General features: G+C 38.4%; 1 protein-coding gene across 3 annotated transcripts in view; it reads left to right on the top strand.

The window, feature by feature from the left end:
* fam234a (family with sequence similarity 234 member A) overlaps positions 1-26,354 on the top strand; it is a 38,384-nt gene extending 12,030 nt beyond the window's left edge. For all 3 annotated transcript variants that reach the window (XM_072559423.1, XM_072559421.1, XM_072559422.1), the window contains exons 6-12: positions 4,049-4,208; positions 8,757-8,907; positions 9,263-9,409; positions 11,721-11,802; positions 13,328-13,477; positions 15,396-15,507; positions 19,145-26,354. In XM_072559423.1, the coding sequence (XP_072415524.1) occupies positions 4,049-4,208; positions 8,757-8,907; positions 9,263-9,409; positions 11,721-11,802; positions 13,328-13,477; positions 15,396-15,507; positions 19,145-19,353 (1,011 nt within the window). In that variant the 3' untranslated portion in view covers positions 19,354-26,354. The remainder of the gene's footprint in view (positions 1-4,048; positions 4,209-8,756; positions 8,908-9,262; positions 9,410-11,720; positions 11,803-13,327; positions 13,478-15,395; positions 15,508-19,144) is intronic.
* Positions 26,355-26,721: the final 367 nt, after the last annotated feature.

Below are 26,721 nucleotides of genomic sequence, written 5' to 3'. Positions count from 1 at the left end.
GTCTTACAATGATTCCATGATCCATTTTCTGTCACCCCAACACCTACTTCATTCACCTCAAATAATAACTTCCCTTGCAGCTGCAGGAAATGTAACACTTGGCTATTTGTCTCTTCCTTCCTCACTGTCTGAGGTCCTAACACTATTTCCAGGTCAAGCAACAATTGACTTGAACTTCTTTGAATCTAACCCACTGTATGCACAGTTCACAACATGGCCTTCTCTATGTGGGGGCGGGACCGAACACAAACTGAGGGACTGCTTTGTGGAACCGTCCCCCTCATACAGCAAGTATGACCCCTACTTTCCTGTCGCTCATCTTTTTAGTATAGGGTGGTGCTCTGACACTCACATTTTTACCCTGATCTCCTGCAGTGCTCCACTGAAGCCAAAATCAATCTGGTTATGCATTTTATAGCCTTGTGGATTCAATGTTTAAGTTAAATGACTTCAGAACTCGAGCTCTGAGCCCTGAGTTCTTCTCCATTTTGTGTCTGTTTTTTAATCAAGATTTTCCATTTTGAAATGCATGTGGACTATTTTTAAATATGTTTCTCATTTTATATATTCTATTTTCTTCTTTAGTTCATATTCCATTATTCTACCTATTATGGATATTAAGCTGGTAATATATAATTGCCTAGACCTGTTCTGAATATTTTTCTAAACATTTAAAATACATTATCCATCTTCCAGTCCTCTGACACAACCCATTTTTCTAATAAATTAATAAATATGAATTGAATGCCTTTGCTCTCAGTTTTCTAGCTCTTCTGAAATGCCTTTGTTTATTATTCATTCATGGGATGAGGGCATTGGCTAGGCAGCATTTATTGCCCATCCCTAAATGCCCAGAGGGCAGTTTAGAGTCAACAATGTTGCTGTGTGTCAGGAGTCACATGTAGGCCAGACCAGGTAAGGATGGCAGTTTCCATCCCTGAAGTGAACCAGATGGGACTCTTAATTCCAGATTTTTGAATTCAAATTCCACCATCTGCTGAGGCAGGATTCGAACCCAGGTCCTCAGAACATTAGCTGGGTCTCTGGATTAATAGTCAAGTGATAATACCACCAAGCCATTACTTCCCCAAAGAGGTAAGGGGTTTAGATTTAGGTTCTATCCTTTTTCTAGTTTTTTCAAAGCATCACTTTTGTATTTTGAATGCATTTATATAATTATTCATCATTCAATGTCATGTCTTCCTGTTCCTCTATCATGTCCTGTACCAAAGCAACATAATTATTTAACAAATTTGCCATCCTTCTGATGTTCCTTATCATTATCTTATCTGTCTCCAAGTGATCTTATTTCTATTACAGTCTTCTATTTATTGATGTGCTGTAAAATATTTTAGCTTTTTCATAGTCTTTGATAATTTTTTTTGTTCTACTTTGACTTCTTAATTTTTATCTCTCTCTCCTAATTCTTCTTAATCTGTCTAAGTACAGTGTATATACTTTATGAACAGCTTAGTTGTGTCTTTGTCTTCAGCAATAGGGTGTTTAGTTTAATCTTTCCCTTTTTAATGAAAAATATTTTCCTGTACTTTACCCAATTCTATTCCCACTTTCTAATTTTCCATTATCATTGCCCATTTTATTTTGCTATGTACTATTTTCTGTCCTCACAAAATCAGCTGTTCTCTAGTCTGTTCATGTGGTTTAGATCAAACTCTGTCTCTTTCTTAATCTTAATGTTCACTTCTCTTATTTGAACTGAGTCATAATTATAGAGATGTACAGCACGGAAACAGACCCTTTGGTTTAACTCTTCCATGTCGACCAGATACCCAACCTCATCTAGTCTTCTTTGCCAGCACTTGGCGGCTTCACAAGCATTGAGTTAGAAAAGAGTCCTATACACATTACAGGGACTTCATTCCCATTGCTCTTTACAAACCTATTTGTCCGATTAATATGAAGTAGTTAAACTCCATCATTAATATTATGTTTACTCAATTTGCTAATCTTATTCAAATCTTTCCTTTCACTTTACTTCCAATAAAAGGCAATCTGTGGATTACACCCATTAAAGTGATGGCTCCTCTGGTTTATCTCTGTAGATACTATTTTTGTAAGACTTAGTTTCTCATTTACAATTCTCCCCAGTCAAATCCTTTGTTTCCATTCAGAAAATGTCCTAATTAGGTATGTTGCCATGGGTGATCAGTGTCGTGACGTAAACCTGGATTTGGCAGGCCAAACGTACCCAGCTGACACTTAAATATAAGTAATAAAGGCAACATCATTGTGCTGTCTGTGTCTTCATGCAAGCTCTCTCGCGCTCGCTCTCTCTCTTCACAAGCGCTCTCCCCCTCAATCTGTGTACGAGCTCACTCCCTCCCTCAGTCTGTGCGAGCTCGCGCTCTCTCCCTCTCTCTTTCTCTCCCTTTCTTTTTCTCTTGGTGCAAACTTTCTTTCTCTATCTGTTTTTGCGAGCGCTCTCACTCTGTGTGAGCGCTCTCTCGCTCACTGTGTGTCTCCCTCCAAGCTGTTGCTGTGAAGACGCCTGTGTTCTCTGTCCTCTGTTCTCACACTCAACATTCTTTTGGTTTTGTTTCTCTTGGTCCCTGTACTTTTCGCTATTCTTTTAGACCACAGCACCATTTTGGAAAGGTCCTATTACTTTTATGTACATAACTTCTGCTTCTAAACGTTAGTTTTCTGTGAGCACAGGGAAACAGAGCTAATTTAGCAGCACATGGAACAGGAAAGGGTGTTTTAGCACTTTATAATTATAAGAACTATAAATGTTGGCATTTGATTGATCAAAATTTATGTTTCGAAAACATCTGTTCAAGTCCACATAACCCAGAACACACAAGCACAGATAACAGAGCAGTCTCAAGCTTTGTGGTCATGCTTAAAAGAAGTTTTTTTTTGTTTGGAGATGTCTCTGTCTGTGGTGATATATTGTTTAAGACAATAGCCCACGCCTTGTTCATATGTTTGATCAGAGCTGGAAAAGAAAAGAAAGATTTGCATTTGTATTTCACTGTTCACAACACTGGCTGTCCTGAAATGCTTTACAGCTGATTGATTGGGTGCCTTCATATCGTGTCACTGCAATTATACTGGAGGCATCATTAAAAATCACATGACACCAACTTATAGTCCAACAGGTTTATTTGGAAGTACAAGCTTTTGGAGCGCAACTCCTTCATCAGGTAGCTAATGGAGTAGGATCCTAGGACACAGAATTTATAACAAAAGATCATTGTGTCATACACTGGAATATATCGAACAAACCTACATTGCTGTTAAGTCGTTCACCTTTTAGAAGGGGCTGCAGGTCTCAATTCATTAGTATGTAAATCCCAGAACTTCTTTTAAGTCACATTCCTGAGATAACTTGAGGTTTTATTAAAAAAAAGTGACATCTCCGCTCAGACAATGCATTAAAGGTGTGAGGTTAGAGTCTGTATGTATCATGGCAGCCAATTTGCATGAGTTTTTAATGTTTGCCAAGGCACCAGAGATAACCTACCTGTTTCTTCAAAAAAACGTTTACATCTAGGTGAGCAGGCAGGTTAGAATGTGGTTTAACATTTCATCCTAAAGTTGTTACCTCTGACAGTGCAGCATTCCCTCTGTACTGCATTGGAATGTCAGCCTAGATGTTTGTGCTCCTGTCTTGGAGTGGAATACAGACTTGGTACCTTCCAGTCATTGGTGTTATCAACAGAGTCACTGTAAACACTTTCAGTGTTAGTCAGCTGTTAGGCACAAGGAGGGGAAATATGGCATTTCTTTCTCTCTCTCCATGATCCAGTCCTTAACGAATGTGAGATGAAATATAGAGCTGCCATAATCTTTGCTAAGATTAACATATAACCAGGACTCAAGCGTGGGTTTTTTTATTCAAAATAATTGAGGCCATTTTATCCCTTGAACTAATAGCCTGTTCCCAAAATTGTTAGACACTTGATACTTCTGTATTACTGTTGTTCCAAGCAATTAAAATATTTTTGTCTTATGGAAGATTGTAGTACTTAGTTATGTAAACTAAAACATTGTATGTTTTAACATATTGTACATTTTCTATCAGGTTAGCCCTGTCAGCAAGTTGATTTTGCGACTGTTGTCTGGAAAGAGTGGAGATCCCATTGGTCAAGCGGTGTACCACAACGTTACTGAAAACTTTGAACCTTTAAGCCCATTGATTCATATTACCAACACTGGTGCCTACTACGTTCTCTTTATTGAAGGTAACTGAATAGCAAGTTAATCTCTAGGTTTTTTTGCCCTCTTAAATTCCCCCTCTTCCAAACCTACTTTCTTTACAAGCCTCATTACTGGATATAACCTTAACCTAATCGCCATTCTTCACGTGAGTGGTGTTTGTGAATTATTTTGCAATAATGCCACAGTTGTGAAGCACAGGCAGCCTAGTCGTTGTAATGGATGAAACAAATTAACAACAGTGAGTATAGGGGAAAGTGAGCTCACAAAAAACACATGCAAACTGTATTTTGTAACAGTTTTAAAGCAGCAAAAACTAAAGTGTTCTGTTTGGTTCTTTTCCACATTCCCAATGAAGCGTTACATTTATATATGACATATTGGGGCTGAAAACCTTGGATTAGGGATGTCAGATAGATTTTAATGAAGGAAACCTTGCTTCGATCTAAATTTGATTTAAATTTCCTGGCAAGTATTTAGTACCTAAACTAGGATAATCCTGTATGAAAAGGTCTATAGGTAATATAAAAGGAAATAGGGAAAGGTTTCATAAGAAATATTGCTAGTTAAATAACTAATTGTAGAATGTACAGCCTCTCAAAGAAGAGGATGGAGTAAGGTCATCTGATTTAAAAAGGATGATGGAAAAAAGCTTTATCAACTGTTATGACAGTTTTGAAAGTTCAAGTGAGAATGTGGAGAACATTCTTAAGTAGTTGTGGTAAAGGAATTGGTTCTGATGAAAAGTTGAGTTTAGTGTCTTGTGTGCTGATTTTCATCCTGGTGTTTTAAATGAGAGATGAATGCTTTATCCATCCATAAATATGTAAAATGTACCAGGGTGAATGATTAATAATGTAACATATCTCTATTTGGACAGAGAAGAATGTCAAATAAATCAGTTTGGTTAATGTCAGTGGTAGGGGAATATCCTAAAATCAATAAAATTACTGAGCGCGTAAAAGGCTGTGGGATAATCGATAACAGGCAAAATACCTCCAGTTTCTGTAGCACAATGAAATGTAAGTTCTGTTTGTGAAACTTTAAAAAAATATATAGGGAAGTGTATCACATCATCGATTACTTAATTTTATAAATTTCACTGGATCAACCCTACAAAATCTTTGCATCTCTAAGGTAAGCAGATCAAGGTGTTTGAGCCTAATCTTACAACTGTGATTATTTAAGCTTGGAATTACTCTTGTAGCCTTCTAGGTCTCTAGATCCTTTTCCAAGATTGTTCTATCACCATCATGTGAAGTGCCCACAGCCAGGCACACTGTTATAATCTGTTCAGCAACCTGTATAATGTTCCATGACCAGAAACAGGCCAATTGGCCCAACCAGTGCATGCCTGTGTTTATATGCCATTACTCCACTCATCACTTCTCCTCGAAGTTTATCATCATATCTCTCTGTATCCTTCCCCCAAATAGGCTTGTCTTGCTTCCCTTTGAATTGCATTAATCTTCATTAATCACTTCAGCCACTCCTTATGATAGTGAGTTCCACATTCTAGCTGCTGTTTGATAAAGATGTTTCTTCTGAAATCCTTGCTGATCCTATTGAAAAGATCATGAGTGTACTTAACAGACTGAATGCTGAAATGATGCCCTGGTAGAAGAGACTAGTACGAGGGAATGCACTTTTGAAAATATAGGAATTTCTCATTCTTCTAAACTGTAATGTTTCCAAGTTCACACTGGTCAACCTTCTCTCGTAAGATGACCAGTTCTTGGGAAGGAGACTGTTAAATGGATCTTCCACAAACTGTTTCTAACATATTTACATATTTTCTTAAAGGAGACCAAAACAGTACACAATGCTCCAGATGTGCCCTCAACAGTGTTCTTTATAACTGTTGCAAAGCATCCTATCATTATAACCCATTTCCTGGGTAATAAACACCATTGTTCCATTTGCTTCTATCTATGTTAATATGTTAGCCCCAACACCATGTATTCAAACTATTTGAAGTAACCTTTGATGTGACACCTTCTGGAAATTCAAGTACTGTACACCCATCAGTCCCCCTTTTTTACTGTGTTGCTACTTCTTCAAAAAACTCTGATTGAAATAGTCCGATATTTCCATGTCACAGAACCATGTTGTCTCTGCCTGATTGCTTTAAGATCTCCGAAGTGCCCTGCTATAACCTCATTAATAATAGATTCCAGCATTTTCCTATCACAGACTAAACTCTTTGTAGTTTCCTACATTCAATCACCCTTCTGGAATAAAGGATTTGCTTTTCGAGCTGATAGATCTTTCCAGAGTCGAGGAAATTTTGTAAGAATAGAACCAATGCATTTTCTGTCTGCACAGACAGTTTTTTTTTTATGCTTGCAGCTCAACAAAATAGATTAACACTCACTCTTGATTTGTACAGTAAGTTGTGGGTTCAAACCCACTCCAAAGTACATAATCTTGTCAGTTCTCACAACTTAATTTAAAGCTGATAGCCTTCCTTCAACTCCCATCACTAATATGAATTGAATGGCTGTTTATGTTACTGTTGTTTGCAAAACATTACTTCGACATAAGTGTCAGGCAATGACCATCTCCTGTTGACAGTAAATACATGATCTGTGGTAAATCCACCACTATTAACTTCCTGCAATATAGGGTTAGGCTTGTTATCACTGAATAACTGTTTAGTAACTGAAGTGAGCAAGCTCTATCAGCAGAATGCTGGGAAGTCTGAGTTGATCGGTTCGTCTCCTAATTTCCCAAATCCCCTCCATTGTTGAAGTCAGGAGTGTGATGGAATAATCTCCATGTGTTTGGATGAATGGGGCTTTGACAACACTCCACATACTCAACACCATCCACTTGATCAGAAGCCCACCCACCAACTTAAATATTCCCTTCCTCCACCATCATTGTGCAGCGGTAGCAGTGTGTACTGTTTGCAAGACCCACAGCAGCACTTCAAGGTTCTTTTGATAGCACCTTCCAAATCCTCATCTTGTGCTGCATGTCCTCCTGACTTGGAATAGTATCTTCATTCCTTCACAGTCACAGAATCAGCATTCTGGAACTCCAACCTCAACAGCATTATTGTTTATGCAAACATTGAGAGTTTGAAGTGTTTGGCATGGAGCATGAATAAGAGGGTCATACATTCTTTGAAAGAAAGAGAAGGTAAAATTATGAAGCAATATCTGGAAAGGGCATGGTGATTGGCTGAATGGCTTTTTAAATGATGAATGTATTTATGACAATATTTGAAACTGGTATTTTTTATTTCAGCTCATAGAGATGTACAGCGCAGAAACAGACCCTTTGATCCAACTCGTCCATGCAGACTAGATATCCTAAATTAATCTAGTCTTATTTGCCAGCATTTGGCCCCTATCCCTCTTGAACCCTTCCTATTTATATACCCATCCAGATGCCTTTTAAATATTGTAATTGTACCAGTCTCCACCACTTCCTCTAGCAGCTCATTCCATATACGCACTACCCTTTGCATGAAAATGTTGCCCTTTATGTCCCTTTTAAATCTTTCCTGTTTCACCCAAAACCTATGCAGTCTAGTTCTGGATTCCCCCAAGCCAGCAAAAAGACCTTGCCTATTCACCCAATCTATGCCCCTCGTGATTTTATAAACCTCTGTAAGGTCACCCCTCAACCTCCGATGCTCCAGCCTATTCAGCCTCTCCCATATCTCAAATTCTCCAACCCTGGCAACATCCTTGTAAATCTTTTCTGAACTCTTTTAAGTTTCATAATGTCCTACCAAGAGGAGGGAGACCAGAGTTGCACACTATATTCCAAAAGTGGCCTAACCAATGTTCTGTATCGCTGCAACATGATCTCTCAAATCCTATACTCAATGCTCTGACCAATCAAGAAAAGCATACGAAACACCTACATTATCCTATCTACCTGAGATTCTACTGTCAAGGAGCTACTGCACTCCAAGGTCTCTTTGTTCTGCAACATTCCCCAGGACCTTGCCATTAAGTGTATAAGTCCTGCCCTGATTTGCTTTCCCAAAATGCAGTACCTCACATTTATCTAAATTAAACTCCATCTGCCACTCCTCAGCCCATTGGCCCATCTAATCAAAATCTCGTACTGTGAGCTATCCTCTTCACTGTCCACTATTCCTCCAATTTTGGTGTCATCTGCAAATTTATTAACGATGCCTCCTACGTTCAAATCCAAATCATTTATGTAAATGACGAAAAGTAGTGGACCCAGCATCGATCCTTGTGGCACTCCACTGGTCACAGGCCTCCAGTCTGAAAGGCAGCCCTCCCACCACCACCCACTGTCTTCCACCTTCGAGTCAGTTCTGTATTCAAATGGCTAGTTCTTCCTGTATTCCATGTGCTCTAACCTTGCTAACCAGTCTCCCATGAGGAACCTTGTCGAATGCCTTACTGAAGTCCATATAGATCATGTCCACTGCTCTGCCCTCATCAATCCTCTTTGTTACTTCAAAAAACTCAAGTGACTCATTGAAAGAAGTGGACAACTTACTCTTTGGCATGCTTTTGGTTTCTATGCAGGTAAAGGTCCAATATGGAAAATATAGTAAATAAAATTATTTTCTGAAATCACAGGAACCGTGCAAGGAGTGGCACTGAAAGATATTTATTTGCAAGCCACTGGAATGTTGCAGACAGCAGACAAACTAAATGCAGATGTTCTCAAATCAGATTCTGAGTGGGAGAAAAAGACTGATCCAGTGTTGAAAAAAATTCAAATCCATAAGTAAGTTTGCCTGTATATTTCTCTCATTAAATGACTACATACCTTTTTAAAAAAAATTAAACCTTGAATTTATATCATCAGTTTTTGTTGTGGTTCTGTTCGCCGAGCTGGGAATTTGTGTTGCAGACGTTTCATCCCCTGTCTAGGTGACATCTTCAGTGCTTGGGAGCCTCCTGTGAAGCGCTTCTGTGATCTTCCCTCCCGGCATTTGTAGTGGTTTGACATTTGTAGTGGTTTCACATTGTAGGAATTGATAATATTGGTTAGTAAAATCCAGGGAGGGGGTAGAGAGCACAAAATAGTCTGATTTGTTAATCTTCTGTAATTTTTTTCTCTTGTTATTTCTCCCATGCAGTTCCAGAACAGCTAAATATCTTCAGGTGGTTCATGCACAAGGAGAGAAGGCTGGAAAACTGTTAATCAGCACGGAGGACAGGGTTGAGCTTTTGGATGGTCAAAGCCTGCAGACATATTGGCTCCATAATATATCTCACCTTCAAGGGTGAGATATTATTAAATCATTATCATTATCATTTAATCATTATTAAATCTATGGCTGGGGCAATATTACTTCCTATCTACAGAATTACGAGACACTTAGGGTCAGTAATCTATTCAACTACTATAGGTAGGGCCTTGTCACCTCAAAATCATTGGTATTGTTAAGGGCTCCATGGTTAGCACTGCTGCCTTGCCGAGCCAGGGACCCAGGTTCAATTCTGTCCTCGGGCGACTGTCTGTGTGGACTTTGCACGTTCTCCCTGTGTGGGGCTCCTCCCATAATCCAAAATTGTGCAGGTTAGGTTGATTGGCCATGCTGAATTGCCCATAGTGTTCAGAATGCGCAGGCTAGGTGGATTAGCCATGGGAAATGAAGGGTTACAGGGATACAGTAGTGGGGTGGGTCTGGGTGGGATGCACTTGGTGGGTTGGTGACGACTTGATGGCCAAATGGCCTGCCTCCACACTGTAGTGATTCTGTGATCTTCTATTCAGTGGGCAGCATACACTTTCTGCAAAGAGTAATTTCGTTTCGCAATGGAGATAGGAAGAATATGCGGTTCTTGAGCCTGCACCACCATTCACCTGGCTGGTTCTTGTCTGATCTTCTACCTCAGTCCCATTTTACTGCACTAATATTGAGGAATCTATCAATCTCTGTGTTGAATGGGTTCAATGTTTGAGAATCCACAATTTCTAGGATAGAGAATTCCAAAGATTTAGAACACTTTGTAAAGAAATTCCTCATGGCCTGAGACTGCTTCTCTAGATTCTAGGTCCCGTAACCAGGGCAGCCATTCTTTTGGACTCTATTTTGTTGGTCCCTGTAAGAGTTTTGTACGTTTCATTGTATGGTCCAACAGGTCGTTCTGCTATTGTGTGCGTTTCATTAACGCAAATTTGTTATAATGCGCTTGATGAACTGGGGACACTGTTTCTAAAGTGCGAGCTTTTAAAACGTGTGTTGGCTATAACATGATTACATCGCTAACACTTGAAGTGCTGTTTCTAAAGCATGATTTTTCTACAATGTGGGCTCGCACAAAAATGCAACCATCACGTTATAGAAAAACTACTTGTATACAATGACATAAGACGGGCAAGTATGAGCCTGATAGGCTTGTAAGACAAGACAAAGGTCCTATATTATCTAATTTACCTTCTACCATGCTTCTGGTCACAGATTTAATTCTTCAATGGGATATGAGTGTTGCCAGTAAGGCTAGCATTTGTGACCCAATACAGCTTGCTGTTGCAATTGAATGGTTTAGTAGGCTATTTCAGAGGGCCCACCGTTCAAAGGTATTACCCACCTTCCTTCACACCATTTAAATAAAAATTTTGTTAAAAAAAACACACCCTGCCTATTCTCACCTGTGCCAACTCTTTTATGGTATAAGCGGAGTATTGAGCTCACTTGACCCTTAATTACTTGTTTTCGTCAGCAGCTGATTTTGGCGATTGCCCTCCCTCTAATATGGGATGCGCTCAAGGGAAGGTGGTGAGCTAGTCACCTAACCTATTGTAATATTCAGCTCAAACTTTCAGTTCCAGATTTGATTAATCACATTTACATTCCACAAACTGCCATTGTGCAATCTGAACCCCTGGCCACAGAGCATTAGTTTCAACTCTGGGTTACTAGTCCTGTGACATGTCGTTATACCACCACTTTGGGCTATCCCCACTTGCCCCTGTAATTTCTTTGAAACAGGAATGAGTAAACACATAACGAATTGCTAAGCTGCTTTAGTTCACGATGGGTTAACATACAGAGCAATCATTATCATGAGACATACTCAATGCAACATGTATATCCATATTTGTTATATTTTATGTAAGCTAGCACCTAGCATTCTTCTGATCCTGGTTAAAGTTTGACTTCTCCAGTTTCTGTTTACAAACTCATTTCTTCTTCCTATATTCGTATCGCCATTTACGTCAGTCACCCACTTTGCAATGGCCATGAATAGCAGCCTATCACGATGGCTGGAAGATGTTCACTGATTGCTTTCAACATTCTTTTTTACTGTCTTTGAGAAAGTATCTAATATTAGTTTTATTTGTATTTTAGCTACCCTTTGAATGGTGCATATTTTTCAAAAGGCTATGGATTAATATAAAACCTTTACCCAAACGTTTTTTTGTGTGGAAAATGATACAGTTGTAATTACGTATTATTTTTTATTTTTGTTGAGCTTTCTTGGATTTACTCAAGTAATGAAAATGGGTTGGTTTTACTGAAAATAATTTTAATGTGCAACATTTATTACAATTTTTAAAAAATGTACACGCTGTAACTTTAATTTCAGAGCGCCAGTGTCTGGTTACTTCAACGCTGATGATGTTTTTGATTTCCTAATTGAAGACTTCATTGAAAAGAACAGGAAGAAGGTTTGGTGTCACCAATACTTCTATACAATATCATTTAATTATTTGAATGAATAGACTACTTAATTTGGAATGCAACTGCATATATAAAGTAAACTTATTTTGTCTTGGGAACGCCAAGTAGTTTGATATAAATTGACTCTTCAATGGGTTCTCTGGATGGGCCCTAGGTTTTACCCTATATTGACATATATGAATAAAAGTCAACTGAGCCACAGAGTTACAACTCAACCTGACTGAGTCATGTAGCCATGGCTTGAGAGCGGGTGGTTTACCTTCTGTCTTATTTGAGGAACAAAAATGGATGATACTATGAATTTTAGATGAGAAACTTTATATTTGTTTTCTGAAAAGTAAAGGAACTTATTGGAAAACAGCTACTAGGTAAAATGTATAAGTAATTAATTCAGTGTTAATCTTGTTTCAATCCCATCTGGAGGTAATAATAGACAACGCAAATTCCGTAGTGAAATCTGGCTTGATACATCATAAATTTAATCTTTGCACTGGATTACTGTCTTGGTTAGTTACAGAATGTATTCATAAAAGGCTGCCAGAGTTCTTTAAAAACAAATCACAAAAAAAGGGAAAAGTCAGAAAAGAGTTTAGGAAGAATTTAACATAAACAGCAAAACATAATTTCAAACATTTTCTTAGCAAGATCCTTTATGCCACTCAATCCAAGTGAAGTGGCACTCCTATCTTTACTTTTTTGTTTCTTTCTTAATTGACTCTGTCCGATTTTGATGGCATAGAAACCTCCTTTCTGGTTCTGATGAAATTGATTCCTTTTAACTCTGATAGCTTGAAAAGTTTCAGTTGAAAAGTGTGGTGCTGGAAAAGCACAGCTGGTCAGGCAGCATCTGAGGAACAGGAGAGTCGACGTTTCAGACACAAGCCCTTCATTAGGATGGGCTTGTACCGAAACGTTGATTCTCCTGCTCTTCGGATGCTGCCTCACTGGCTGTGCTTTTTCAGCGCCACACTTTTCAACTCTGACCTCCAGCATCTACTGTCCTCACTTTCTCCAGAACCTCATTTCAGTTTGACAGTTTAAAACCCTTTGCACAATCTCTCACCGTTCAGATACTTCACAACCTAACCTGCCTTTCAGCTGGGTGAAATTATTCTTTTGAGTTGCAACCTGATTCAGAACTGAATTTTTAAAAAGAATCTAGTCTATTCTGCTGAATATTCTCGACTTTGTGAAGACTTCCTCAGTGAATAGATAGCCAGCTTTAAGCACAAGTCATGTGCCTTGTAGATTCATACAGCACAGAAACAGACCCTTAGGCCCTGCTGGAAGTTATGTATTTAGTTCACTATTTCAAATGACTTTCTGACCTCTTTAAAATAAAATATGTTCTTTCTAGAACTGAAGCCACAAATTTATTTTGCCACTACTTTTAAAAAAAAACAAATTTCAGATGATGTACACCTTTTATCACAATGTAAGACCACTTTAACTCAGATTTGTTTTACGCTTTTGCTGTGAATCATAAAAATCTGACACTGATTTGCTCTATAGATTACTATTGTGGATGGTAAAACTGGCAAGATTCTATGGGAAGAGGATTTAATATGCAGAAAAGACTGTCCCAAACCATCCTCTATCAACACTGTATCCCGAACAGCTTTCCTTTTCTGGGGTGAACTTCCAACACATACCAATGGCTCTGTAAGTCCGTTATTCCATAGTAGTAAAAGGAGTATTTATGTGAAGTTTGGATTTATTGCTAAAGCAAAGAATAAATTCAAAGACTTATTAAATGAGTGCTAATGTTGTGAACGGTACAAATTAACACGGCGTTGTTACCCATGATGCTTTTAGTCAAATTTTTAGATACAAATCTGCTGGTGAAATGTTTAAACTAGTTGGCAAGTGTACGTTTTTAATGGAATTGTTGATAGAACATTACTACATAAAGTGTTGCATCAAAGTGCAGTCTTCTGTCTGACCCTTTAGCAAAATGTGTTTCTCATTTAGAGCAGTCTTAGAAAATGGAGACTGAAATAACAAGTCAGCTAGAAATTTCTCATTGTAGAATAACTATTAAGATCAGAATTTATTTCTTGTACTGTATGTGTTTATCATTGGTAATACTTTATTTTATTGGGCACATTACATATAGAATCAGTAATAGTACCAGAAGCTAATATGGTGAATAGTATTCTATGTGAAATGAGCAATATATAAGTAAAGAAACAAAAGAGAAGAAAGAGTTCTCTTTGTTTATTTGTATGTGGGATGTGGGTGTCTCCAACCAGGCCGTTTTATTACCCATCTTTAACTACCTTGTAGAAGGTGAGCTAACTCCTTGAACCATTGAGGTGTTAGTACATCTGCAGTGCTGTGAGGAATTCTCAGCCTCCGACTTGCTCGAGGTGCCACAGTATTTATATGGCCAGTCCGGTTCCATTTCTGGTCAGTGGTGATGCTGCAGGCGGTTGACAATCGTGTGGGGATCATCTGGTGATTATCTAGTGTCAATGCTATTTGTAACTTAGCAGTCCAAACTTGAATATTGACCAGGTCTTGTTGCATATGGGCATCAGCTGCTTCAGTGCTAAACCAATTCTGACCTTATAGTGGCGGGAAGGTTACTGATGAAGCAGCTGAGCACCCATGATCAGATAAGCATCTAATGTCTTCATGAACTGTTTTCACTTTGAGAGCAATTCTTTAGGTTATCCTGCCCTTGTTTAACTTTAGTTTAGACTTTTTAGAGGCATATTTTTTCATCTACTGATGCTTTATATCTAGTACTGACACAGAAACCCCATTGTGTAGATGAGTGCAGCTCCAACAATATACAAGAAGCTTGACACCACCCAGGACATAACAGCTCACTTGACTGGCACCATACCCACAAATATTCGCTCCCTTTGTCACCAATACTCAGTAGCTGCAGTGTGTACTATCTGCACAATGCGCTGCAAACATTCACCAAGTGTCCTTAGACACGGTTTTTCAAAGCCACGATCACTACCATCTAGAAGGACAGATGCAGTAGACACATGGAAAAACCACCATCTGCAACTTACCTTCTAAGCTACTGACCTGCCAAACATGAAAATGTATCACCATTCCTTCATTGTCACTGGGTCCAAATCCTGAAACTCCCTCCTTAACAGCATTGTAGGTCTACCCTTACCAAGTAGACCGCAGCGGTTCATGAAGACAGCTCACCCTCCACTCTTTGTTCTGGAACAGCAGCGAAAACATGAAGCTAATTGGGGATTCTTGGTGGAGTGGGGAATCGACAGGCCTGCACCGTAATATAAATGAGATCACATCTGTAAGACTGACATTGTGGAGGAGAGCTCCTAAATAAAACAGTGCTCTGGCACCTGTGCTTTTGGGAGAGGGGTAATTTAAGGAGGACATCAGCATACCAGCTTCTGCTGGGAACCTGGCTCTAGTCAATGGCCTGGCATAGGATTCACCCCTACTGGAGTGGGAAAATTTCACCAGATTTGTGCTGATGCTTTTCTTCAAATGGGCCACCTGGTCTGCCCTCTCCTTTTCCATATTGATATCTCTCTCAAAATACTTTATGGATGCTGTATGTTTTAATCATTTTTGTATTACTCAGGTGCCAGAAGATTTAACTGAGAATAGACATTATCTCTACATGGCTCATCCATCGCATCCATATGTAATGCTGGAGCTAAAAAACACCACTGAAAATGTGCTTTCCTTTACTAGTAAGTTCTTACACCATATATTGAATAAAATTGCTTACAAGATTGAGTTACAGTTATTTGATATATTATGCGTTTTGTTTGATAACTTATAAAGACCAAGAATAAATAGGATGTGGTCCTAGTGAAGATTGCTTAATCCATATATTAATGTATGTCCTCCAACATATAGTGACTTGACAGTTCCCACAGGAACTACATAGGTAAAGGCATAGCTGAGGTATAACAAACTGAAAGTGTCTGACCAGTTGTCAAAATAATTGAACAGATTAAGCCATAAAAGCAGCAGGAACCATACTATTACCTGCAGTACTTCAAACTAGACAGGAATAAATCTAGTTCCTGTTCCTGATTGCATTCCATTAATATTTACAGTGAAGATCCATATCAGAGGGTCTTTAATATTGTCTGGAGAATGTTTCAAGGTGCTTATATAAATAAAATATAGGATAGTTGGGAGCAATAAGTAGTACTGATACAAGTCAGCATATGAAATCCAGTTCATTTAAATGTTCCCCTTACCCTACAGAATCACATTGGTCAAGTGGAAGAAGTTATAACTCCATCCATTCCTCAAGACATTTTTGTTTCCCCGTACGACCTCTTTGACATTTGTCTATATTTGACCAACTCTGTTCCATGTTCTGGCACAAACAGGCACTGTCCTGTCTGAAAGATTGATTCCAGATCTATTCATTTACTTTAAGCAGAAATGGAAATTGCTGGAGCAATTCAGCAGGTCTGGCAGCATCTGGGGTTCGAAACCAAAGTTAACTAATGCAGTTAACTGGAGTTCTGAAGAAATGTTGATGCTGAGTTTCTCTAGCAATTTCTGTTTTTTGTTTCAAATTTCCAGCATCTGCAGTTCTTTGTTTTGTCACCCATTTACCTTCCCCCTTATGGGATTTGATTGCTGCATTCTCATTTCTGGTGAATGGTGAACATAGTTACAGTCAGTTCCAGGCAAGGTTTTCTAATTTGTTTTGATTTCAGACTGTACACAGCAAGTTGTTAAGCTCCTGAGCGAGGAGGCAGGAACTGATACCCTTCTTTGTTCATTTGCCCCCTCAGTTGGATACAACAAGGTTGATTTATAAAGGGACCCGTCAATTCTCCAAACCTTTCTGAGAGGCAACCTTAGAGAAGTTTATAAAATAATGAGGTGTATAGACACGGTTAATGGTAGTTGTCTTTTCTTGAGGTTAGGGGATTTCAAGACTAGGGGACACATTTTAAGATTAGAGGAGGGAGATTTAAAAATTCATGAGGGACAAATTTTTCACACAGGGTGGTTAGTGTGTGGAATGAACTTCCTGAGGAAATAATGGATGTGGGTACAATTCCAATGTTTAAATGGCATTTAAATGACTAGGAAAAGCTTGGAGGAATATGGGCCCGGTGCAGGCAGGTAGGACCAGTTTAGTTTGGGATTATGTTCGGCATGAACTGGTTGGACCAAAGGATCTGCTTCTATGCTATATCACTCTGAATTGTTTTACCAGGTTTTCTTGAGGTAACAATTGAGTGAGTTTTTAGTTACTAAATACAGGAAGAAATAAAAAACATTCAACCACATTGCAGACTATAGCTCGTTAACTGATAAGAGGGAGTCTCTTCAATCCACCTTAGTCTGAACTTTCACAGGAATACAGTTGTATCCCATATGGCTGTATATTTAAAACGGTATTTTGATGTTTGGTAGGTAGCTGCACTTTTGAAATGGCTTCCTGCTAAGATGGGGAATAGGTGGTTAGCCCCTATTTCCTACTTCCTTTTTTAGGTTTTTCTGTTTGGAGTTTCCTAACTCTATACAAGTGTGACAACAACCATACACACACACGACTTAAGAGTGAGTGTAACCGCTCTGAAGTTCTGCATAATACAACTGTGACTTCCGATTCCGGAAGTTGTTGCTGAATGGAGGTCGATTCAGAAGCAAAACAAAAATTAGCGGGAACGCTGGGCATGACAATCCATGGGTCCACACAGGACTTTATCAGATGGTCACTGAATTTATATCCAAAGTCATCATTTGGTTGTAAGAGTCATTTTTCTTTTAATATGCAAGTGCAATATGTCTGCAAATATTTCAACATCCTGATACCCTATCATGACAACAGTTTGTCTTGTTCAATTTATAAATTGACTTAAAATAACTTCTATACATCAGTGAGTTTGCTTGCCAGAATTCTCTTCACAGTTATGAACAACCTGCTTCTACCTATCTTTTTGTCGGCCAGATGTGTGGCAGTGAATGTCAGTTTGCCAATTTCTGTATCTGTTTTAATACCCTTGTTACTATATTGTCCATGAATGCAAACAAGTCTACAAATAATTGTTGCTCTGTTCAGGTTCAATATCACCTTTTCTGTTTATTTAATGATCAGTGCAACCCAAGAACCTGTTTTCCTTGTTAATCATACATGTTTCAACAAATCACTTCTTGCTTTTTGACAATTCAGTTTTTTCATGAATTGTATCTTCACCAGCTTTTGCAGAGCTCAGCTATCTTACTGTTTCCATTGCAGTTAATCTAATGTTAGCTCAATTGAAACCTGTTTGATGTGTTTTCTTTTTACTGTGAGACTTGACATTTGATTATTGACTTGCATCTGCCAGTTGTGAAACTCTCCTTACTGACGAAATTGAGAACCTGTATAGGAACAGTGTAGAAACCTTCTCATATAATAGAAGGCCCTGATTGAATTTTCTGACTAACATTGATTATATTGCATTCACCTATCATTCATGAGATTTGCCATTGTGAGGGCTGGACCAACAATAAATTTGATTATTAACCCATGAATGTTGTTCAGTTCTTCCCTTGTTAGTGGATGTGACATGTATGTCCAGTAGGGCTGTGAATTGTCTGCCATCCAATGTCCTTGAATGTGAGTTTATGGGAATTCTTGAACTGCCATTTAGGATATTTAAAAGTTTAAATTGAAGAAGGACATTTAAGAGAGCAAAAATAAACAAAGTCTTCCATTTCTTCTTGATATAGTTGCAAATATGATGTATATCAAATGTCTAGTTACAATGATACAAGTCAGAAAGTGGAACAGTCTTGTACATACCTTTTCAGTCTGCCTCCCTTAGCCAACACCCCTTCCCCCGAAACAATCCTCCTTTCTTTTACCATCCTTCCCCAACTTCATTTCTCTCACCTCTCCTCTGTCAGTTTTGAGGTGTCATTGTTACACAGCCCAAACCCTTAAGACTGTTAAAATAACCATTACGAAGGGCGAGGGTTACTTTGCCTTGCTTAAGGGTTAATCCTGGCCTGCAGAAATGTAGAGGGTAGTTCCAATCATGAAACACCTAGAGGGAAGTATTGTAAAACGGAAATCTGCACTTCTTCTGAAGCCAGGTGAGGTTAAAATAACCCTCATGCCTTCTGTCAGCTGCGTTCTGCTGATAATAGATCAGGGAAAAGTCTTTAAAAATAGGATGATAAATCGAGTGAATCTCAACATTCTAAAATGGGACAAAAGGGTGGAGAAATGTGTGAATTTGAAGTAAATGTAATTATCACATGTCTGCCATTGACAACTGTTACTTCAGTGTTATTTTGATAGCACCGAATTATTATTAATGTTCCTGATATAAAAATAAAGCCATATGCTATGTTTTATTTCAGCCGCCTTATTTGAATCAAGTAGACATGCTTGCAATGTCCTGCTGTTAGGGCAGCCTGTAGGAAGCAAACAAGGACCATTGACGATCATCAAACAAAAACTCAAAGAAAGCATCTCTTTCAGCACAGTCAGACGCCTAAACAAGGGGCACGATGTCTTCAGTGATGCTGAAATCAAGGAATACTACTATAGAATAAGATACAGGAACTAATGGTAAATGAAAAACAAATCAATGAAGAAATGCCCTGCTGTCTCATTGCTAGATATATTTATGTACTTTGTTTTGTTCTTCTTGCTGGCAAATAAAAATTTGCCTGCAAAATATTATGTACTTTTAAGATCCATTCATAATGAAGCCTTCTGGTTTCAGAGTTTCATTGGATATTTCGCTTTCAAAAGGTGAAAGTCAAAATTAAATCCTAAAACAAGGTTGTAATTCATAGGCAATTAGGGTAACTGTAATGCCGGTACTCAGTGATGTGTTTCATCAGCTTACTTTTTTAAGAAAATTCTTTGGGGGGATGTGCATGTTACGACAAGGCCTTCCTTAAGTATCCTCGAACTGAATGGCTTGCTAGACCATATGAAAGGGCAGGGAAGTACCAGCTACATTGCGGTCGGTCTGATGTCACCAAAAGAAAGGCCATGAGGCAGATGCAGTGGTATGGCAGTAATGTCACTGGAGCAGTCACTTCAGATTAGTGTTCTGATGACATGGATCCAAATCCCTCCAGAAAATAAAATTTCAATTCAATAAAAATCTGGAATAACAAGCTAGCCTAATAGTGGCCATGTAACCACTGTCAATTGTTATTAAAATCCATGTCATATGCTGTTGCCCTTTCGGGGTGGACATCTGCTGCGCTTGCATACATGTAACTCCAGACCCATTGCAATATGGTTGACTCTTAAATTCCCAATAAGCAGTTAGGGATGGGCAGTAAACCTAGGCTTAGCCCATGACACCCACGTACCTTGGATGAATAGAGAGGTTTTTTCTGAGAATCAATTATTGCTAAAAATGTTAGTGTACTGATTCGCATAAATATAGGGGAAAAAATGACCATATTCTACAATAGTGCAACTTTAAAAGGCTGACTACTGTTTTTTTTTGTATATTCTCAGGTCTATTTAAAAATGCAGGTATTAATTACGATATTGGAACCTGAGTGCAATACTTTAATTAGTGCATCAGCATGAGTCTGGGCGTTCTTTGTCTATAGTCTAAAATCAGTCTAAAATGTTTTTGTCACAGGAACGACACATTGAAGAAAGCCTGAGTACTCCTCTCCTAAGAATGAATAAGTTATTTATTAATGGGCTGCCAAATTACATGCCTCCATTCCAGTCCATGCCTCATCACTGTGCTCAACAGGCTTTTGGCAAGTTCCTCAATTGTGTCCGTTTCCCATTTCTTGCTTTTCTGTTCTCAGCTCTTCCTCTCCTTCCCAACAAAGACAACATTCCCCTTGTCCTCATTTTCAATTATATCAGCTTTTGCATCAAAAAAAAACCCCGGCCTCTGTTGTTTCTGCTATCTCCAGCACAATGATCCACAATCATGGCATTTGGTCATGTAGTCACAGACAGTATGAAGCCTTTTGTTCACATCTTCTCTTACTCTGTCTAACGCCCCAAGCTCTCCTTCCAAGGGAAGCAACAGCTTCACTCAGTTCAGACAACTGCATTTGCTTCTCACAGTGCAGTTCACAATGGCAGGAGTAATCTCCAACTGGGCTGATCATATTGCAGAGCACTTGTTCCTTAAACGTGATCCTGAGCTTCCATAATGGATGCTGACCATTTATCTCACTACTCGCTCCACACAAGTTTGTCCTTGGCCTGCTTCAGTGACACAGTGAAACTTGGTAGAACCTCGAGGGACGGCACCTCATTCTCCACTTAGGAACTTCTGCACACGACATTGAGTTCTGTGATTTCAGACTATTATCTTTGATTCTATTCTTCTGCTACGTGTCATAGAGCCAAAGAGATGCACAGCACTGAAATAGACTGTTCAGTCCAACTCCTCCATGCCGACCAGATATCCTCTAATCTAGTTCCATTTGCCAGCACTTGGCCCAAATCCCTGTAAACCCTTCCTATCCATATACCCATCCAGATACCTTTTAACTGTTGTATTGTACCCGCCTCCACCACTTCCTCTGGCAGCTCATTCCATACACGCACCACCTTCTGTGTGAAAAGTTGCCCCTTAGGCCCTTCTCGCCCTAAACCTAGGTCCTCTAGTTCTGGACTTTCCCACCCCAGGGAAAAGACCTTAACTATTTACCCTATCCATACCGCTTATGGTTTTATAAACCTCTATAAGGTTACCCTTCAACTTCCGATGCTCCAGGGAAAACAGCACCAATCTATACAGCCTCTCCCTATAGCTCAAACCTCCAACCCTTGCAATATCCTTGTCAGTGTGAATCTTTTCATGTTATTGTTTACAAACAGAACTATCCATTATTCTGGAATTTAAACTTACTTTGGACAACTTTTTTTGTTGCCTTCATGTCATTTCCTATGCCTTCTGCTCCACCGCATCTTTGGTATTTAATCTTTCCCAGCCCCGACTCTATGCCAGTCATTCCCTTTTGATCTTCCACCTCCTTCGCTCCTTTCAACGGCATAAATTCCATCACACTTCTACTTGCTGTCAGTTCTAAAGGACGCTCCTATTCACCTCAAAGCATTAACTCTGTTTCTGTGTTCACAAATGCTTCTGGACCTACCAAGTATTTCTAGCATTTATTTATCTTATTTCAGATTTCCAGCGTTTCTTTGGTTTTTTGCTTGATGGGAATTCGATCAATTGTTTGTCTTTCACAATCCTGACTGCCAAATGCTGGGAGCCAAAAGAGTTGCAAAGTTTACAAATGTAGCTTTTTGTTAACATGGGAATACCTTGTATGTTTCTTTGGGGAATCTAGAATGGGCATTGGTAGAAATTGTGAAGTCTGTTGCAGCAACTACAGTAGCGCCTCGACTTACGAACTTAATCCGTTCCGGGACCCAGTTCACGAACCGAAAAGTTTGCGAACTGAATCAATTTTTCCCATTTGAATTAATGTAATTCCAGTTGATCCGTTTCGCCATGTCGCACTGCTTAGCGGGATCAGAAACGTGAGCACCATTCTCCTGTTTAGCTATTATTTCCTTCTTCGTTTCCACAGTAATACGTTTAGGCTTCTTAACACCACTATCGCTACCACTTTTCACTTTCTGGGAGCCATAGTGAGGGCTAATTTAATGCAAAAAACAAAAAAAAAGTGTAAGAATGCTTGGACATAGCAATGAACGATGTTCACAGCGCGCGCACCAAGACGAACTGAATGAGATCACGCGGAACCCGAGAGCTTTTGCGTTCAAAGCGCGCGTAGCAAAGCAGAACAATGAAACCAAAAAACCACAGGCTTTTTGCATTCGTACCTTGAATTTTGTACGTACGATGAAGCAAAATTTTATGTACAATCCTGTACGTAAACAGATTTGTTCGTGAACGGGGTCGTTCGTATGTCGAGGCTCTACTGTCTTTAAGTCTTCCATAGCTGTCGTACAAATGGTTTAAATTGGTCCTCCCTTCAATACTGCAGTTTCTGCTGCTATGCTGGTGGGAAAGCATATCATTTAATCTCCATATGTGAATTATACCAGGCATAACTGATTAAACAAATATGCTGGCATAATTTAGTGATAGCTAATACAAAGACGGATTAGGGGAGGCTTATTTTTTTCACTGCTTCCATATATTCCCACTGCTTGACTGTTCAAAAAATGAATTGATTGAGTGTAAATTAGAAGGATAGAGGGGGAAGCCAAACTTCCGGGGAAGTGGAAGTGCCATTGAATTTAGCTTAATTCTATTTCTTGCGTGACAAGTGGCAGAATTCAGCTGTGGACCACTGGGGCTGCGTGACAGTAAGAAAAGATTGTGAGTTGGAAAGGGAGGTGAGAATTAGACCAACAGTCTGGATGGAGAGAAGAAGGGATTGTGGATCTAACAATGCGGGAGAGGGGCCCTTAAATTGAGGCCAATGGGTGACAGGTCAGTGGAGTCCAACACATCGCAGCAGCAAGGAAAAACTAATTGAAATGTTTTCTTGTGGATCTCTCTTGACTCAAGCAGTGTTCAACAAAACACTGAACTGTAGCGCCAGCTATTTTGATCTCCAGTTAGCTGTGGGGTTTTTTTAACTCCAGGAGCCTTGATCAGCAAAGCCTTTACTAAATTAATCCAAATTTGCAGTGCACCCCTGATGTAAGTATTAGAGTTCTCAACTCTCTAAGACTGCTCAGAACTGACAGTTGTAGAAGCAGCAAGTTGAAATCACATCTTGCAACTTCTCATTTTTAATATTGCCCTCAATCAAGATGGTAGCTGGTATATAAAGACATTTAAAAAGAAATCTATACTTTTTCCCTTTGGCTGTTGGAATTGAAACATAATAAAGATCTTGTGCTAATTAGAATGTCTTTAAATGTTTGTTACCACATTACAATGTGGTTTTGCAGTATATAAGAATGAATGTAAAATAAATGATTTACAATTTTTTTTTGTGTGTACGCTGCACTGGAGAGAGTTCACATTGCACGAATACGTTAACTAAAGGCCTTGTTTTATGAAGCTGTGCCAGAATATTTGCCATGTGCCAATTTTGATCCGTTAACCAGAATTCTACTCGAAATAGTTCAGGAAAACATGCTGTTAGATAAAATGTTGCAATTTATCTTGTACTTGTATGATAAATATTTACGGTCAGTTTGAATTAACCAAAACTGTACAATGTAATTGACCCTGATTTCTTAAAACAATTAAATTTGATCATCGCAAACTTGAAAATAATTGAAATGCAAGTTAATGTAAATACTTTCAACATTCTTTATTGTTTTTGCATTTTTTCAATATTGAGTTTTCTCTCAAAATAATTAATGTTTGTTTATAGTAAGAGTTAATCTTCTCGAGTATTCACTCAATTAACTTTATTCAAAACATTGTGATTGCTGTTGATAGCTGGTTGATGGGCACTGTGCACCTTATTCTGAATCTAATAATGTATTTAGTGCACTGATTAAAATTAAACTTCCTACGACGTAAAATGCAATAGTTCAGTACTGTATTGCTGTTAAATTTTCTTAGGAGAAATGGCTGAAGAATTAAGTGCATTACCAAGTCTGCAAAGTTTTCAAGAGATGGTGAAGTAAAGTAGATAATAATGGGTAGACGAAACTAAGGCTTGTCCTGTTGTACAGAGGGGAAGACTGAAGTAGCTCAGGAGGAGTTCAGATTCCTGAGGTCTTTCTACCTTTTTTGATTATGGCAGACTCAGCTCAACAGTTGAGGTTCTCTTACCAAAAAAATGTGCTGAACAACCTTCAGAAATTTGGTCACTGGTTTCAAACCATTCTAAGAGAATGGAATGGTAACCTATAGTACATAACTGCACTGTATATTGGGCAAACTGGATTAAATAAGAAACTACTTAACTAACTTAATAAATTACTGATTAGCTTAATTAAATTAATTAATTTTAATTAAAATAACTTATTTATAGTGAATAGAACTAACAACTTTCAGAAGCAGTGTGCAGTAAGTTGTCAGCTTTGACTCGGTTGTGCTTTTTCCTCTGAGTCTGCACATAGTCGGTTCAAATCCTATTGCAGAGATGGGAGCAATTTCATTCATGCTGTGACATATCGGTGCAGTGTCACAGGAATCTTGCACGACTAAACTAGCTTTTGGATGACAAGTTAAACCAAGACCCTATCTGTTCTCTCAAGCAATATTTCAAAATTCTCTAGCACTCCTCAAAGAAGAGCTGGGTGGCTCTTCCCAGTAGACTAATTAATATTAATCTTTCAACCAACAGAAGTTGAAAATGCTATGAATACTCAGCAAGCCAGGCAGCAACTATACAGAGGCAAGCTAAGTTAATGTTTTAGGTCGATAACCCTTCTTCAGATTCTGATTCTGGTGAAAGTTCGTTGACCTAAAATATTAACTCTCTTTCATTTTCCACAGATGCCGGAGGTAGTGAGCATTTTGGTGTTCTCTGTTTTTATTTCGGATCTCTGGCTTTTGCAGTGTTTTTGTTGGGATGGCTTAAGATCCCATGGTGATCCGTTTGTGAGCCGTTTGAGGGAAGTTGCTGCATGAAAATGTAACTTTTGTACGTCCTTGACTACAGCAGTAATCACATTTCTAAAGTACTTATTGACTCTAAAGCACTTGAGGCTGTTCTGAAATCACAAAAGGTGCTAAAGAAATGTAAGTATTTGTCTTTTTTAGGAGGGAACGGAATTGAAATTTATGTGGGAAGAATGGAAAGATTGCTTTTGAGGTCATTGAAGAGTGAATTGTTTCTGACTGCTTGAACTTTATGGCAATGATTTCATGTTAATAAATTTTATTTTATCTAAGCTTGGAATTTTATTTGTCTTCAAACAGAAACCAAGGACAAGAGTGTTCATATATTTCTTAAACTTCTCTTAATGTAGTTGGATACTGAGCTTTACGCAACTTATTAAAAATTACATTTTGATAAAACAGTATTTATCTTTACAAGATTGATAGAAATTGCTAAATTTAGGAATTCTCAAGATTTCAGCTTTCTATTTGCCTCACTAAATAAAGCTTGCCAAAAATCAAGTGAAAAAATGAATTAAACCTTATTGTGGAGCAGAGGAATATTAATATATAAAAATAGCAAACCAATTTGAAATTTGTAATATAATTAACATTAATGAACTGCCAAAAATAATTTCCTATTGTATTCTTTGTAGGGGATTTTATATGTAAACACAGTATCAATTGCTTTCGCTGTGTAACTATATTAAATTCTTGGTTTCATGTTTGCTTCAATGTATGTATGTGAAAATATCGGCCTGATTCTAAAGTGAAATATTCCATTTGTTATCAGTACATTTCACAATCAATTTAATAGTTTAATGATGTGCTGACTCTTTAGGTGCCTTGCATTTATAAGATCATGTGTTTATTTGTACAAGTAGTTTGTCATTTTCTTATACTGTACACTGTTTTTCCAACATTTCCAAAGAAGCTTTGTTCAAAAGTTGAATGCAGTAGGAAGTGCTTTGCATGTGGTTGTCATATGACTTATAATAAATACTTCTGTTCCATCGTGCAAAATAATCTGTTGTTTGCTGATGTAACCATGAAGAGATTAAACTTGCTTTGTGTTGTGATTGTGTGGATTTGTGTATGAGTTCAACCTGTATGTAAATAACTAGACTTGCATGGTTCGAGTATAGAGAAACCAATCATCAATTGTGGCTACAAATGTATACCATGAAAGCATGCATATTTATGTTTTATTATCCAAGGTTTAATTACAGAGTAATGACAAAAGCAGGAAGCTGTGGAAATATGAAGTAGAATAGCTTTGGTACTTTGACAGTATCTTCCAACTGCATGACCTCTACCACCTAGAAAGACTAGGGCAGCTGATGCCTGGAATGACATGACTGCAGGTTTCCCCACCAGACCACATAACATCTTGACCTTTGAAATTTTTTTTAGATTACTTAGTGTGGAAACAGGCCCTTCCACCAA

This window comes from Chiloscyllium punctatum, chromosome 40 (genome assembly GCF_047496795.1).
Source record: "Chiloscyllium punctatum isolate Juve2018m chromosome 40, sChiPun1.3, whole genome shotgun sequence".
Taxonomy (NCBI): domain Eukaryota; kingdom Metazoa; phylum Chordata; class Chondrichthyes; order Orectolobiformes; family Hemiscylliidae; genus Chiloscyllium; species Chiloscyllium punctatum.
This window is presented reverse-complemented; position numbering and strand designations above follow the sequence as displayed.